Source organism: Kryptolebias marmoratus, linkage group LG1, assembly GCF_001649575.2.
Source record: "Kryptolebias marmoratus isolate JLee-2015 linkage group LG1, ASM164957v2, whole genome shotgun sequence".
Lineage (NCBI taxonomy): Eukaryota > Metazoa > Chordata > Actinopteri > Cyprinodontiformes > Rivulidae > Kryptolebias > Kryptolebias marmoratus.
Window position 1 is genome coordinate 20,404,752 of NC_051430.1, and position 14,871 is coordinate 20,419,622.

A 14,871-nucleotide genomic window follows, 5' to 3' on the forward strand; every position below is an offset into this window, starting at 1 on the left:
GCTGCTCACTGTAACACAACACAAAACAGGACTTTTTACATTACAGCAGCATCAGAATAGAATAATTTCTAGTAAGTGTAATAATCTTTCTTAGTGAGTGAACTCCTGAAGAGCTTTGTTGAAGATGAATATTAAATACCATGCATAAGGCATATTCTTTCCTGTAAACCTGCAGATTTTGGAAAACAATTAAAAACAATATTATTGCCTATCACAGAAGTATCTTCTTTCTTTTAAGGCACCTTCCTTTTAAGCCTGAAAGCATCCATGATTAAAGTTTGATCTGAACAGTAGCTTCACTTTTCACTTTTTAAATTTTTTTTGTTTGTTTGTTTTATTTTCAGCAAAGGCTTTCATTTGAGCATATTGATTCATGCTTTCACTGACTGTCTCTTCAGCTCAGGTTTAGAGGTTGTGAGTTTCCACTAAAAGTAGAAACTCTGCAGCAGATGTCACGTTAATCACAGAAGATTGATAAGCTGAAACGGCTTGCTGCATTGTATATATTATGTGTTGTTTGTATCTTGTAGAATAGCAGAGATGTCCAGACTTCCCTGAACATTCTGTACATCCTCAGTGAGCTGCTGACTGTGGGTAAGGAGACCTTTGTCCTTTTTGAAGGGGAAATGAAAAGTGTTTTGAAGCTAACGTAAATCAAAAGAAAGTCATACAAGGTACTTGTTTTCAGAGTCTCTCATTTTAAAAAATTACACTAAATAAAAATTATTAATTAAAGATTAAAAATATTACTAGGGTCTCTTTGGCATTTTCCATGATCACTCAGAAGTGTGATGCATCATGTGCCAAGCACAGGAACGTAAACAGGACAGTAAATAGCAAATATGAATAGTGTGGGGGTGAAGTGTTTCAGTGTGTTGCAGTTAATTGCGTAAACCGACCCAAAACTCCAACAGCTGAGTCATTCTTCAGCTTCCCAAAGGACAAGAAAGTTTGATGGATGTGGTTAGTTTGACTCCTGGTGAAAATAACATCCCAAAGTCTGGAGACTGACTGTGCAGCTAATAATGGTTTGAAGAAAACCACCTGAAATACAAACCGTCAACTGAAGATCCACCGCCTGTCGGAGCGGCACCAGCGGTCAGACCAGCATCCACAGTCTGACCGTTTCCCAACATCTGACTGGCCCCTGCCGTTTCCCGCTGTCTGACTATCTCCCACTGTTTGAACAACACTGGCAGCCTCTAGGTGTCTGGATGTTGAACTCCTCGAAGACGGTGTGACATCACTGTAAGACTTGGGGGGTTCCTCTTGTGAAATGTGGGGCTCCAGTTCCCGTCAGCATCAGTCCAGACCAAAAGGAGAAATGCGTTTTCAAACCAGTACTCTTGTTAACAAAACTTGCTTCTTCTCCTGCTTCCATTTCCGCTGATAAACACTGCAACAGTAACCTCCTCAGTGTCCTACAGCGGTCTGCCACAGCTGGCTGCGACCCTTTTTACATCACAAACCAGGGAGGTAACACCGCCCACACAATCACCCCACTTTGGGATTTTGACAGAAAAACTCTAAAAACAAGTCATTAACATTTTAAATCAGAGAAATGGACCACTGGACTGTTTTATGATAGTGTTTAACTAAAAAAAAAAAACAGGGAAAATCATTATTTTGATATTTTATTTTAATTCCCCTTTAAAATCTTCTCTAAAAATAGAAAATCAAGCAGCACATTAAGTCTCTTGCTTTTTGCACTTACATGCATTTAAATGCATTCATGTTCCTAAGTCCTAAACTGTTTAATTGGACTCCCCAATTAAACATGGAATTTGGCTTTGGCTGATGGAATCAGTGTTTTGCCAAGTGGTTCTAATCCTGGTCCTGAATTAAGTTTCATTGCAATTAATGCTGTTCTATTCTTGGTTTTCTGTCTTAGGCAGAGGCCGCAGAGTGGGAGTGTTTGTCTCCAAGGGAGGAACAGGAATATTATTCCAGATTCTGATCACTGCCAGCAAAGAGTTTCCTCCCAGTGAGGAACTCATGCTACAGCTTCACTCGCTACTCGCCAAGGTCGGACCCAAAGGTATCCTTCCTGTCACGTTCTAACTCGAACAAACAAGAGTACATCAGTTCCCATCAGTTTTCCCATCTCTGTTTGTTATATTCATCGGATTGTTTTGTCTATCTTTAGTTTAATATCATTTTGGTGCCATTTGCAATCTTACATGTGCCTTTAAATGTTAACATTATTACTACAAGTAAGAATTTCTCAATGGTCTTTTTTATTAATTTTTTTAACAATAGAAGTCACATCAGATAAGAGGGCTTGTTAACTGAAGTGATTTTTTTTTTTAATAATTTAGTTTTTTATAGCTCAGATAGTGTTTTGTTGCATAAGTAGTGTTAAGAGAAAGGCTTCCATTTGCTTTAAAGTTCTAAAAGATAACAAAAATCATGTTCTCCACCATAGCAATATGCTGCTGAGCCAGACGGACGAATTCAGCCACTGATTTTCTGTAACTAAACCCTAACCCTAATGGTGTCATGCAGAAACATATTTATTTTTTTTTAGAAATCTTCCTCTTGAAGTTGGCTTTTGATTCATAGTTTTTTATTTAGTGTTTAAAAGAAAAAAAATGTTTTTTTTCCTGCTGCAAATCAGAAAACATATCAAACATTGTACAGAAAAAAAACTAGCTAAGGCTAGCTGAGTCAACTTGCTATCAGCCTAGTTTTTACATTTAGTTTTTTACTAATTTTGTAACATTATATAAAGCTCTGACACTAGTCTGTTATAAAACATATGAGTTTCTGACAACACCAGTGACTGATAACTCTCATTTCCCTCAGAGCACACATGTTAAATGGTTTCTGCCACATCTCCTTATAGAAGCCAAATGATATTGAACCTGATTTAAAGTTGAGTTATTCTGATACAAACCAAACAAATGCTTTGATTTGAACACCAGTTTAATACTTGAGGTCATATTTGATCATCTATTGAGTCTTTTACACTTTTACTGCATTACTTGCATCATAATATTCAAAGGCATATTAATGATTGTGCAGTTTTTATGTCTTTGCAGTCAGATATTTTTCTCTTCAGGTTTTGTTTAGATTTATTTTCTTCCAGTACAGTTTTTTTGTTTATTAATGGATTGGTGAAAATAGCTTCTTATTAGCAGGGCATGAATCCCACCAATGATGGTGGCATACAGTCCTCGTTGTTTTATACATGGAGCCAGACATTCCTGGAGTCTTTTAAAGTGGTCTTGATCAATAGTTCTTCAGGCTTTCTGAAAGTATTTCACAACTTTTCTTTGCAGTTTTTTCTTTTTCAGACTAGCACCTAATCATTTTCAGAGGAATGTTTTATTGTTTGTACGTATCTCTGACCTATGAATCATGTAGGTATGAAATGGTTCTTAAATTTATGGAATAAACCAGTGTTGTGTAAAGACATATCAGACAAGAAACAAAAAAGAATTGGGTCTTGAGGTCCTTTGTTACCAGCAGCCTGTCACAAAGACAATTTTTTTCGACCTATTTATTGTCTTGAACTAATGGAAAAATACCAAAATGGTTGTAACACAGTTTGAAACATAAAATAATGTTTTGGTGCCAACAAGACGATTCCCAAAGACTTATTAGCTGCAAACTTGTCATACATTAGATGATCAACTGATGAATCTCTCAGGTCTTTGCTTTTTATGTCTGTTTCTTTCAGTGATGACTTTCAGATACCGTTTACCTACTGTAGATAGTTTCACATCTTATACTACTTTTGTCCTCTGCTTGTCCACAGTCCTCAATATCGAGCACACACTGCACAATATGTCATGGTCAGCTGCAAGGACTGGGCAGAAAATGAGTGAAAAAAACAGCCAATGTTGAAGATAAGATAAGATAAAACTTTGTCCATAGAAATGAAAGTTTATTTACGTAATCTGTCCAATGCCTCCCATAAAACCCATAAAAAACCCATAACATCATAAACATTCATCATAACCATTTAAAACAGAGCTAAAATGTAATCGGCACTAGTAAATCCATTTATTCTTCCTCCGGTTTAATAGTTTGATGGAATATGGTATAAAGGAGTTCTTATACTTGAAAGAAAAACTTTTGAAGACTTTCAGAAATCCTGAATAATTAGTTATCAAGGCCACTTTATCATATTACAAGAAAAACTGCCTTATTGGAAGCAAAGTATAAAGAAGTTGGGAAAAGTCTGTACAGTGCTTTACACGAATATAGTTCTTTTTGTTTATGATACAGCAAAAGGAACAAAAGAATTGATGCTGTTTGTGGTCGAAGACTTTTTTTTGTTCCTGTACTAACATGAATTCTTGAATGTGTTCAGACAGAAAGTTTGGAGTGAAGGCCCGTTTAAGCGGAGCTCTGAACGTCACTGTGAACCTAATGAAACAGAATCTCCTGAATACAAAACTACTTCTGCCCTGTCTGCAGGTTCTCAGGGTTTACTCCACCAACTGTGAGTCAATTAAAACCTAGAAAAAAAAAAGAAAGCTTTTATATTAAATGGTTTTTGCCTTGTCAACTCTACTTTTTCTTAAGATAGCATCTCTTTTTGGTCTGTTTATGTGAAGCTGTGAATGCAGTTTCACTGGGGAAGAATGGTGTGGTGGAGCTTATGTTCAAGATTGTCGCACCGTACAGCAAGAAGAACACCAGTCTGCTAAAGTGAGTATGTTTCTCTTGGAACTAGATGAAGGGATTGCTGAGGCTGCATCACCGTGGCCTTTTTCCAGCAGAGTTATTGAGCATCTGTTACTGATGTCTGTTTGACAGACCATGTAACCCGTTTGCCTTGTTTCAAAATCAACAGGGTAGCTCTGGACGCATTGGGAGCTCTGCTCAAATCCAGTGAGTAATTAGCTTTGTAGCTTTAAATTTACTCTATTCAGTGATCTTTTATTTACTGTGTCATGCAGCACAGCTCATCTTTGTCTTAGCCCTGTCTTTGATCAACTTTGTCTGAACAAAAACACTGTAAATAATTATTCAAGTTATTTGAAAGCACCAGCTGTTCTGTATATAATTTGTACACTTTGTTTGATTTTTATTCATCATTCTATTTCAAAGTGGCAAAGTGATACATACCAATATATCTGCTTCTTCATCTCCCTCCCTGCTCAGAAACAAATGCCCGTCGTGCAGTGGACAGAGGCTTCGTCTCTGTCCTGCTGGCTCTGTACCTGGATTGGCACCGCAACGACACTCGCCACCGCCACATGCTGATTCGTAAAGGGCTGCTGGTCTGCCTCAGAAACGTTACTAACATCAAAGTCGGCAGGAAGGCGTTCCTCGAGGCTGACGGCATGAGGATTCTCTACAACTCGTCCACTGTAAGTGAGACGATATGAATAAAAAGGAATTAAATCAAGCAGCACACAAACCGCGACACAGCTGCTCTTTATTTTTCTTTTTGCGATTTTGTTTTTAGGAGTGTCTGCCCGTGCGCACTTTGGATCCTTTGATCAACACTTCAAGTCTAATCATGAGGAAGTGTTTTCCCAAGAACCGTCTGCCTTTAGCGACCATCAAGTCAGCCTTCCACTTCCAGTTACCTAATGTTCCTGCTGGAGGGCCTGTGGCACAGCTGTACAACCAGCCGCCTGGAGGTGAGAACAGATGCATTCATAAACTCTCACACACACTTCACTGGCATGTGCACAACTTTCACGCTATTTGCACATGTCTTTCAGCTATTTTGTTGGGAAACATCGCTACTAAACTTCATCCTTTTATAACCTAAAGACATCATTGTTGCTGAAATGTTCCCTCAGTCTAAAGTAGAAAGTGTCCTACTACATTATTTTTTAAATATTGCTCTTTGCTTACCTAAATTATGAATGTAGGTGTCAACACACAGTAATTTCTCATACTTTGTGAGGAAATTAGTTACAGTATGTGCACCATATTGATCAGCAAAGTGGTATCTGTTGTTAAGCCCTAAAAGCATGATTGTGGCTTTAGTAACTCGACCCAAAAGGGGTGTAGTGTATAAAATTGTTTATATTTAGATATCATTGATTTGTCAATAAGATCGTCAGCTCAATATCAACTAGCATTTGCAGAAACAGGCTCAGAATTTCTTTTTTACTCCTGATACCTACTACTTTTTATTACTTTTCAAGTTATTCTCCAGCTGTGCGCACTTTATGGATCAGGATAACCCCCTGATTTAGAAGAGCAGCATAGATCGGTAACGCGTGTGTGTCTATGTGTGCTGTGCTCAGTGGACGACGTGGTGGATGAAAGCGATGATAACGAGGAGCCAGAAGCAGATGCAGACACCGAAAATGACGAAGATGAGAAAGATCATTGCAGTCTGGTAATCAGCACATTTCACAATAAATATTTTAATAATAGCAGTAAAACATAAATGATTTTTCTACTCTATGGCATTACTCACTTTGATTAAAACAGAGGAACACTGTGATGAATATTCTACTTGTCTTAATTATGGATTACTTATTCATATTTGCACTTCTAGTTTCCAGCAGAGGACAGTCATATTTCAGCCGCTACAGTTCACAGTCGGCCGCTAAACACTTAAAACATTTATCAGCCATGCACTCTGCCAGAATCAGTGACTCAAATGCAAATGTAGTTTGATTACTGTAAAGTTTTGCTTTCTTTTTGTTCTGTCAAACAGAATGATGACATAGAAACAGACCTGAACAAGCTCCATCCCAAAAGGACCATTGGACGTTCGTATGAGGAGCTGAAGGTCTACCAGAGATTTTTCTTAGAGTTGACTGAAGACTTTCAGGTAAGCATTTTCTACTATAAAGAGCTATGTTTTACTTGTCACAGATGATTTTTATCAGCTCCAGCTGTACGTGTTGGGTCGTTGTGCTTGAGAAACTTGATTTGGTTTGCTATCTGAAAGAGACATGAGGCACTCTGACGCTTTTCAAACCACACAAGTCTCAACCATTTTTAATCATGTTCTGTTCTAAGACAGTAATTTCAGTTGTGTAGCTGTTCAGCAATAGTCTTATCATGAAACTACTTATCTAAGATCATGTAAACCCTGTTGTACTGCTAGAACTTCTATGATATAGATGCCAGCAGGCTGTGGCAGATATTATTGGCTCGTGTGAAGCTTTCTTGAGACACTTTTTTTGTAACGTGATCACTCAGAATTGACTGTTTCTGACAACATGCATTGTTTCTTTAGGGGTATAGATTTGAATACTCAAAGAGTGCCTCAACCACATCATCTTCAGCATCCCTGTCCTCATCATCGGCATCAGCTCGGCTCGCTCGGCCAATTGTAGTGCCCACAGCTCAGTCCCCATCACAAAAGCAAATCCCCTCACCGAACTCTCGTGAGGATTGCAACTCTGTCAAAAGACATCAGACCCAGCTGTCTCCCTCTGCTCCCACTTCAACCCCAACTGCTTCTCAAACACCTTTAGACCTGGATTCGATCCATATCAACAAGAATAAAGATAAAGAAGAGGGGGCCAACACTCCTTCTCCAGATGGGAACGCCACATTTCCCTCCCTCTGCGGGTCCCCCTCTCAGACTCATGCGATAGAACAGGAACTAACAAGTCCACTGGAATGTCTCTCTTTAGAGGACAATCTGAAAGCAGAAGATGGGTCAGAGAGGGTGAAACAAGAAGGATCTCCACTCAACACTACAAGGCACATCCAGTCGCCTTTGCTGCTGGGGGGCATTCCAACCCGGCGCGTGGGAGGAGGCGGCAGCAACTGGGGTTCGGACTGTGGCTCAGAGGGGGGCGAGGATGAGTCAGGGGAAGGTGCAGTTCTCGAGGTTCCGGACACGGCTCAGCTCCTCCCACTGCATGACCCCGACCTTTACGTAGAGATGGTGAAGGCGACATGTTCTGTGCCCCAGTACGCCGAAGTGGCTTACCCAGATTATTTTGGTCACGTGGCTCCAACGTTTAAGGAACCTCTTCTGGAGAGAGTTTATGGTGTCCAAAGGTGAGGCGTCTGTTCCAGTTGTTGGAAAAAGTCATTCAGCAAAAACGACAACAAAAAAAATGTGGTGTACATACATCAGAAACTACAATGACAACAATAGAATGAAGCTAAACACATCCAATATGCATTAACCAAAGTGTTTTCTAGAAAGGAAGATAAAAAATTGCTAACATTTATTGCTTTCAGAAGCTTTTCAAGGTTTTCTAAAAGTTTGATTCACAACATCAGTTCTGTACGTAGTGTAGTTTTTAGAATTTCAGAAATCCTGTTAAACTAATAAGAGTTGAGTATTTCTTGCCACAGTTTGGATAAAGTTAAAAACATTTCTGTAAATTGTGATTTCTAAATAGCATTTAGTCTGTTAATCCTCTACGGTTTACATTTTTAATTCATTGTCACAGGAAAAGAAATCAAATTTATCTTAATTTCTGAATTTCATTTAATTCAGCAAATACATGTATATATTAGCCTTTACATACATACATATTCTTCTTTGAATGAAGTAAACTAGTTTTTTGTGCCTAACTTTACAGGTCAAAAATATTTCAGGACATTGAGCGGTTGATTCATCCTAATGATATCCTGGATAAAGTAGTTTATGACTTGGACATTCCCAGGTGAGCTCTTCTCAGCTTGCTAATGATTTATATGGTTCTGGTAATTTTAAAAACATTTTTTTATCATTATGTTAGCCTTTAAGCATTATTTCAAGTACAACCACTAGTTTGTTTTTTCTTTGATAATGTTGAGAGCTTTGACAGCTATTTAACTTCCTAAATATTGTTTCAGTTGTCCTGTGATTGAAGAAAATGGTGAATCACTGAAGTTCAACTCTCAGTTTGAGTCGGGCAACCTCAGGAAGGCTGTCCAAGTTAGAAAGTAAGTATGAAGACATTAAAAGTTGACATGCAGTGGAGAAGTCACAGCACTGTTGGACAATTAGGATTAAAGTAAAGACATTATAGAAAATAATTTTATTTATGGTTGATGTTTGAGTCCATATTTATGTTGTTTTTCCAGATATGAGTATGACCTGGTGCTGAATTCGGATATCAATAGTAATCACTACCATCAGTGGTTTTACTTTGAAGTGAGTGGCATGCGCGTTGGGACGACCTACCGCTTCAACATCATCAACTGTGAGAAGTCAAACAGCCAGTTTAACTACGGTGAGATGCCCAACAAACATCTGTGTCAAAACATCTGGCTCACAGATGATGTTTTAGTTTCACTTCCAACATCAAATTGGATCATTTTGAATACAACAAACATTTAAACAGACAGACAGAGCAGCTTAACTTTAATATTTTTTTTGTTTGTGCTTTGATACGCAGGCATGCAGGTTCTGATGTACTCGGTGCAGGAGGCCATCAGCGGCCGGCCCTGCTGGGTCCGAACAGGAACAGACATCTGTTACTATAAGTATATAAACTTACCATGTAATTGATCTGCACAGATAAATATTATGAGCAAAAACTATAAAAGAAACTTTACAATTAGTATCATAACTTTATAGATAAAATCAATTTAATGCATTAATGGAGTATCTTTTATGTTATTATACTTTATATATAAGCTATAGAGCACAAACTTTACTCCTTAATATATTTTATAGCTTGCTGCATTGACAAAAATTGTTATGAGTTTGTATTAATGGACTAAGTGCTCTATTGTTTTTAAATGATCCTTAGCAGAGAGCTACTTTCTAAAGTCTCTCTTCTCTTAGATAGCCTTTCTAAATATAAACAAATGTAAAAAGTAGGTATAGTATTACACAATTTATTTTGATTTTACGCATCTACTCATTCGAATACTCTGAGCTATAATGAACTCATTTGTCACACATTTAAATGTTTCTGAAACTGTCACCAAAATGTGAAAATTTTGCATTTGGCATAATTAGAGCGATGTGCAAGTACACTGAATAAATCTACCATTCAGTGTTTGTGTTGAGAGTTTCTTCTGTGTAATATTTAGCTGGAATGATTCTCCCTTCCCACAGGAATCACTTTGCGAGGAGCTCCATTGCATCTGGTGGACAGAAAGGAAAATCCTATTATACCATGACCTTCAGCATAAATTTCAGCCATAAGGATGATGTCTGCTACTTTGCCTACCATTACCCTTATACATACTCCACTCTGAAGGTAATATTCCTGTGCCAATGTCTTTTGTACTTTTGAACTTTATCTTCTGGTAGTCTGACTGCTAAACTGTTTTACTTCATAAATCTCAAATCTCATCATATGCTCTGTATAAGGAACCTGTAGTTGCACCTTCAATATAATTTAATGTTTTTAGGTGCTTGAAAATCACATTTAGATAACTTGGAAAACATTAAAAACCTCTGAGGCCTTGAATTGTTAAAGTGCTACTTCAGACCTTTCAGAAAGGAGGAGTGGAGGAGTTACAAACAATATCTTACCTGGTGCACATAGCTTTTTGAATGACCTCAGTTTGGAGAAATGGAGTTTAATTCTGACTGGACTGATGATCTGAAAGCTAGTCCAAGTAGATTGTTGCTGTCATTAAACAGCTCTTACTTTCAAAAGATTTAATAGCAGTTCATGTGAATGATATTTCATAAACTTTTACATTTTCAGTTTTGAATTTTAGCTAGCTGAAGCACTTCTGTGCAGCCTGGGGCACTACCTGCAGAAATATTTCTGCCTTATTATGATGTCATTTGAAATTGACAGTATTGTTCAGGTTTATAAAATGACTTTTGCTGGAGTCTCTACAAAATATTCAAGATTTGAGTTGTTTTACGATGGCAGTGATCCACTTTGGTCTGCAAATAGAACTAGACATTAGCTTGTCAGTCCAGTCAAAATAGAATAGTTTAGAATAGAGTTTCTTATATTACAATCTGCATCCATCATGATAAACCGTCAGTGCAATGATAAGAATGAGTCTTAAAAATGTCCATCAGGCTTGAAGTTTTAGTAAATGGTTGTGGTTGAATACTGCAGGTGTGTTTATTAAGAGAGAAATAAAAGTCATTTATCTCTGCATTCAGATGCATCTGTCCAAACTGGAGGATTTGAGGACACCTCAGATCTATCTGAGACAGGACGAGCTGTGTGAGACCCTCAGCGGAAATGGCTGTCCCCTTCTCACCATCACTGCCATGCCCGAGTCCAAGTCCAATGATCACATCTGTCAGTTCAGTAAGTAACCGACTGTTGATCTGTGCACTTTCTGCTTTTTATTTCCTGTAGTGCATCCTAGGAAAAACAAAAAGTGTTGTGACTATTTTAAATGATTTAAACAGATGAACGAAGTAACAAGATTGTGACTGAACTGCTCAGTGTTTAATTGTTTGTTCCCTGAACTCTAGAAATGTGTAAGTGCAGAATCTAAAATTATTCAAATAGCTGAGATGGTTCATAAAAGACTGAGTTTGTAAAAACAATAAAAATAAAAATATGAACACAGGAAATTCTTATGATTTTATGAGTGCAAATTATTGTGAAGAATTATATTTTTTCTGTTGTCTTTATTGCCTGGACCATAAATATGTTCTGTCTTGTTATTGTTCTTTAGGGAAAACTTCATGTTTAGCATTGGACTTCATTTTTTATTTCTATGCAGAAGTCCAGTAAATGGAGCTTTTTCTGACCAAGAATTTGATGGATTTTGGATGCTGTTTGTAGTAGTCTGTCCTTAGTTAAAGCTTTTATAGGTTGTTTAGAAGAAAAAAAACCTAATATGTGGCAGAAATGCTCCTTTCTTTGTAATAGTCTAGAAACATCTGGATAAATAATTCTACATAAGAGCAGCCTCGAGCGATCAGAGTATGTTTTATGTCCCAAATAAGTTTTTTGGTCCAACTTTTTTTTTAATACTGTTCAGCTGTTAAAAAAACTTTAAATTGAATAATTTTATTTTGTTTAGTATTTTATTCTGATTTTTTTTGTACATATGTTTATTATTTGCCTTTTCTCTTTCTACCTCTTCTTCAGGGAATCGCCCATTGATCTTCTTGTCAGCCAGAGTGCACCCTGGGGAGACCAACGCCAGCTGGGTAATGAAGGGCACGCTGGAGTTCCTGATGGGCTCCAGCCCGCTGGCAGTGAGCCTCAGAGAGGCCTACATCTTCAAGATCGTTCCCATGCTCAACCCTGATGGAGTTGTCAATGGAAAGTAAGTTCACAGTGATGGAATGAGATTACACACGCTCGCAACTTTCAAGTTTCCATTCGTCTCCTGTACCTGGGCCTGCACGGTGGTCACAGCTTTATGTACATCACCACACATGAAATCTTGTCTGGAAGGATTCTGTCGCTGTGGCTTAGTTATCCTCCACTCTGTGCCCTTCCCCTCTGCCGTCTCCTTTCTGCTGTAGTCATCGTTGTTCTCTGAGCGGAGAGGATTTGAATCGCCAGTGGCTGAACCCCAATCCTGAGCACCACCCCACCATCTACCACACTAAGAGCCTGCTGCAGTATCTTGCATACACACAAAGGGCGCCACTGGTATGACTTCGAATTAACTGCGCTTGAATTACTTTGGGGGCATCTTTTTTTTTCACTTTGCAGCATCATTTTTCATTAACCTCTTAATTCTGGTGTCAGTTCCTGCTGATCAGCTGCACATCCTGTTCGGCTGCATGCCCACAGTATTTAAAAATCAATGCGAGTTTTATGACATTAATGCATTCACCACAAACAACACCCTCTGCTGGCTTCTGTGCTACATTTTGTGTCAGCAGGTTGAATAAAGTGGGATATCTTTAAAGGGGGATTTGTTTACTATCTAAAAGATGGCAGACACAATCTTTAAAACTAAAACAATTAGTTCTGTTTTGATAATGCAGTCCCTTCTAAATTATTTTACTTTTGCATTAATCAGCAAAGTTGTTTTCTTTACAAACTCCACAGAATTTGTGGGGAAAAATATACAAAGTATGCATCATAATTTGCTCTGCTTCTCTTCTGTTTGTGTGTTTGTGCGCAGGTGTTCTGCGACTACCATGGCCATTCCAGGAAGAAGAATGTGTTCATGTACGGCTGCAGCGTGAAGGAGACCGTGTGGCAGTCCAACATCAGTGCAAGCTCAAGTGACTTACAGGAGGATCTTGGATACAGGGTAAACATACACACACGGCGCACAAACTATGCTTGTAACTCTATAAAAGTCATAAATAGACACCAAATCTTATCCTCTAATCCTCTAGAGTCAACATCTAATTCTTCATCAGGCCACCTTCGTTTTTATTTCTATTTCATTAAAGTTATTCTGCCACTCTTCTCATGTTTTATTATTCAGTTTAAATTTAAATCAGATTCCAGTGTCCCTCACTAAAGAGAAAGTTCTTACACTTGTTTAATTATTATTTTTGTATGTAGTCAGCTGCTTTCTATTGAACTATCTCAGTTTTGCATAACATATTTTGCTCCCTGCTTAACTTTCCGCACATGCAGCAGTTTTTAATGAACCTCCTGTTTACATCACGAAGTCTTATTTGATTGACACAAAGATTTTTTTGTTTTACTGTTTTGTTTAGTAATTCAGCTTTGTTTAATTTTAGTCATTCCACACTTTAAAAACAACTCATTACCACTTTTGTGTTAAAATTCTTCTAAAGCTGCTTTTTTCCAAACTTTGATGTAAAACCCTCTGTCACATTCAGTAATCTGAACAACATATAGTAGATTATCATGTGTCCAGTTTGCCCGAGTCTGGATTATAGCTGCGTGCTGATAAACCTTTTGATAATCTGGTTTAAAGACACAATTTGAGGGAAAATATAAAGAAGCCAATACATAAAATTAGCAGATTTGTGTCAGCATTTTGTTGACTTAAAAAAAATAAAATAAACTGAAGCTTTGATATCTGCAGTTTTTATTCTGCATTAGATTCTGTGAAAAGATGTGGAGAACAGACAAGAAAATTGCAAACCAAAACCAAAGCAACTTACTACGGATTCATCCAGATCGGTTACATTTTTATCCTTTCTTCAAGCAGTCCAAGTTTAGTTCTGGCAAAGGAAACTGGAACACGAGCCACTAGTGAACAAATTTGGGTATCAGAAATATACACATTGAAGCTTTAAACATTTAGGCCAATGAGTAAAAAATGACTTCATAGCTCATCTACACAAAAAAACATTTACAAACTTTTTCTGTTTTTCAGACACTCCCAAAGATCCTGTCCCAGATAGCCCCAGCCTTCAGCATGGCGAGCTCCAGTTTTGTTGTCGAGCGCTCCAAAGAGTCGACCGCCCGCGTGGTGGTATGGAGGGAGATTGGAGTACAGCGCAGTTATACAATGGAGAGCACACTCTGTGGCTGTGACCAGGGCAAATATAAGGTTGGTGTATAAAATTAGTTTCTTTACAACTATAACCTCATAGGTAAATATGCTCTTTGACCAGCTTCTGTTGTAAGTAAATCAAGAAATGTTTTATTATATGTGTTCCCACTAATAAATGAATCATAATATGGCAAAACAAAACAATCAAGCTGATCTTTTTGCCAGTTTCCTAAATAAAATCAATAAACAGTTTATTGAAACTAGAGAGAGTTAAAGGGAATATCCCTGTAAATCTCATTATGTCCACCAGGTGGAGCTCTGGTTCCATTTGTTTATTTTTTCTCTTCTCTCTCTGATTTGTCCCTGTCTGTTCTACTGCTTCCTTTTTTTTTTGCTTCAGTGTCTCCTTTTTTCCTTTCCACGTTTTCTGTCCCAGCTGATTTCTTTCCCACTGAATTTATCCAAAGTCAATATTTAATATATTTACAGTTCAGGAGGTCCCCACCGTTCTGTGTGAAAATATTTGGCAAGATGTGCAGGAGCTATTGTCCACTGAACTCTGGCTACATATATATGTATTTAATTTGGCCAGGCCAAGTTCAGATGTTTTTATTTCTGCTCCGGGGAATAAAGAAACAATATTCTTTTTAGGTTGAGCTAGAAGTCAGCTTA

The 14,871-nt window shown here is 37.8% G+C and overlaps 1 protein-coding gene across 3 annotated transcripts in view; it reads left to right on the forward strand.

Moving 5' to 3' along the window:
• The window catches only part of agtpbp1 (ATP/GTP binding protein 1), a 28,943-nt gene that overhangs the window by 8,066 nt on the left and 6,006 nt on the right, over nt 1–14,871 (forward strand). For 2 of the 3 annotated variants that reach the window (XM_017413831.3, XM_017413832.3), the window contains 20 exons: nt 531–594; nt 1,892–2,038; nt 4,319–4,450; nt 4,566–4,659; nt 4,805–4,842; nt 5,116–5,324; nt 5,423–5,600; nt 6,219–6,313; nt 6,638–6,754; nt 7,166–7,941; nt 8,475–8,558; nt 8,731–8,820; nt 8,962–9,110; nt 9,276–9,363; nt 9,944–10,088; nt 10,961–11,111; nt 11,907–12,087; nt 12,290–12,419; nt 12,901–13,032; nt 14,080–14,256. In XM_017413831.3, coding sequence (XP_017269320.1) covers nt 531–594; nt 1,892–2,038; nt 4,319–4,450; nt 4,566–4,659; nt 4,805–4,842; nt 5,116–5,324; nt 5,423–5,600; nt 6,219–6,313; nt 6,638–6,754; nt 7,166–7,941; nt 8,475–8,558; nt 8,731–8,820; nt 8,962–9,110; nt 9,276–9,363; nt 9,944–10,088; nt 10,961–11,111; nt 11,907–12,087; nt 12,290–12,419; nt 12,901–13,032; nt 14,080–14,256 — 3,177 coding nt within the window. Of the gene's footprint in view, nt 1–530; nt 595–1,891; nt 2,039–4,318; nt 4,451–4,565; nt 4,660–4,804; nt 4,843–5,115; nt 5,325–5,422; nt 5,601–6,218; nt 6,314–6,637; nt 6,755–7,165; nt 7,942–8,474; nt 8,559–8,730; nt 8,821–8,961; nt 9,111–9,275; nt 9,364–9,943; nt 10,089–10,960; nt 11,112–11,906; nt 12,088–12,289; nt 12,420–12,900; nt 13,033–14,079; nt 14,257–14,871 lie in introns of those variants that run through there. The other variant, XR_005233233.1, reaches the window with a different exon arrangement.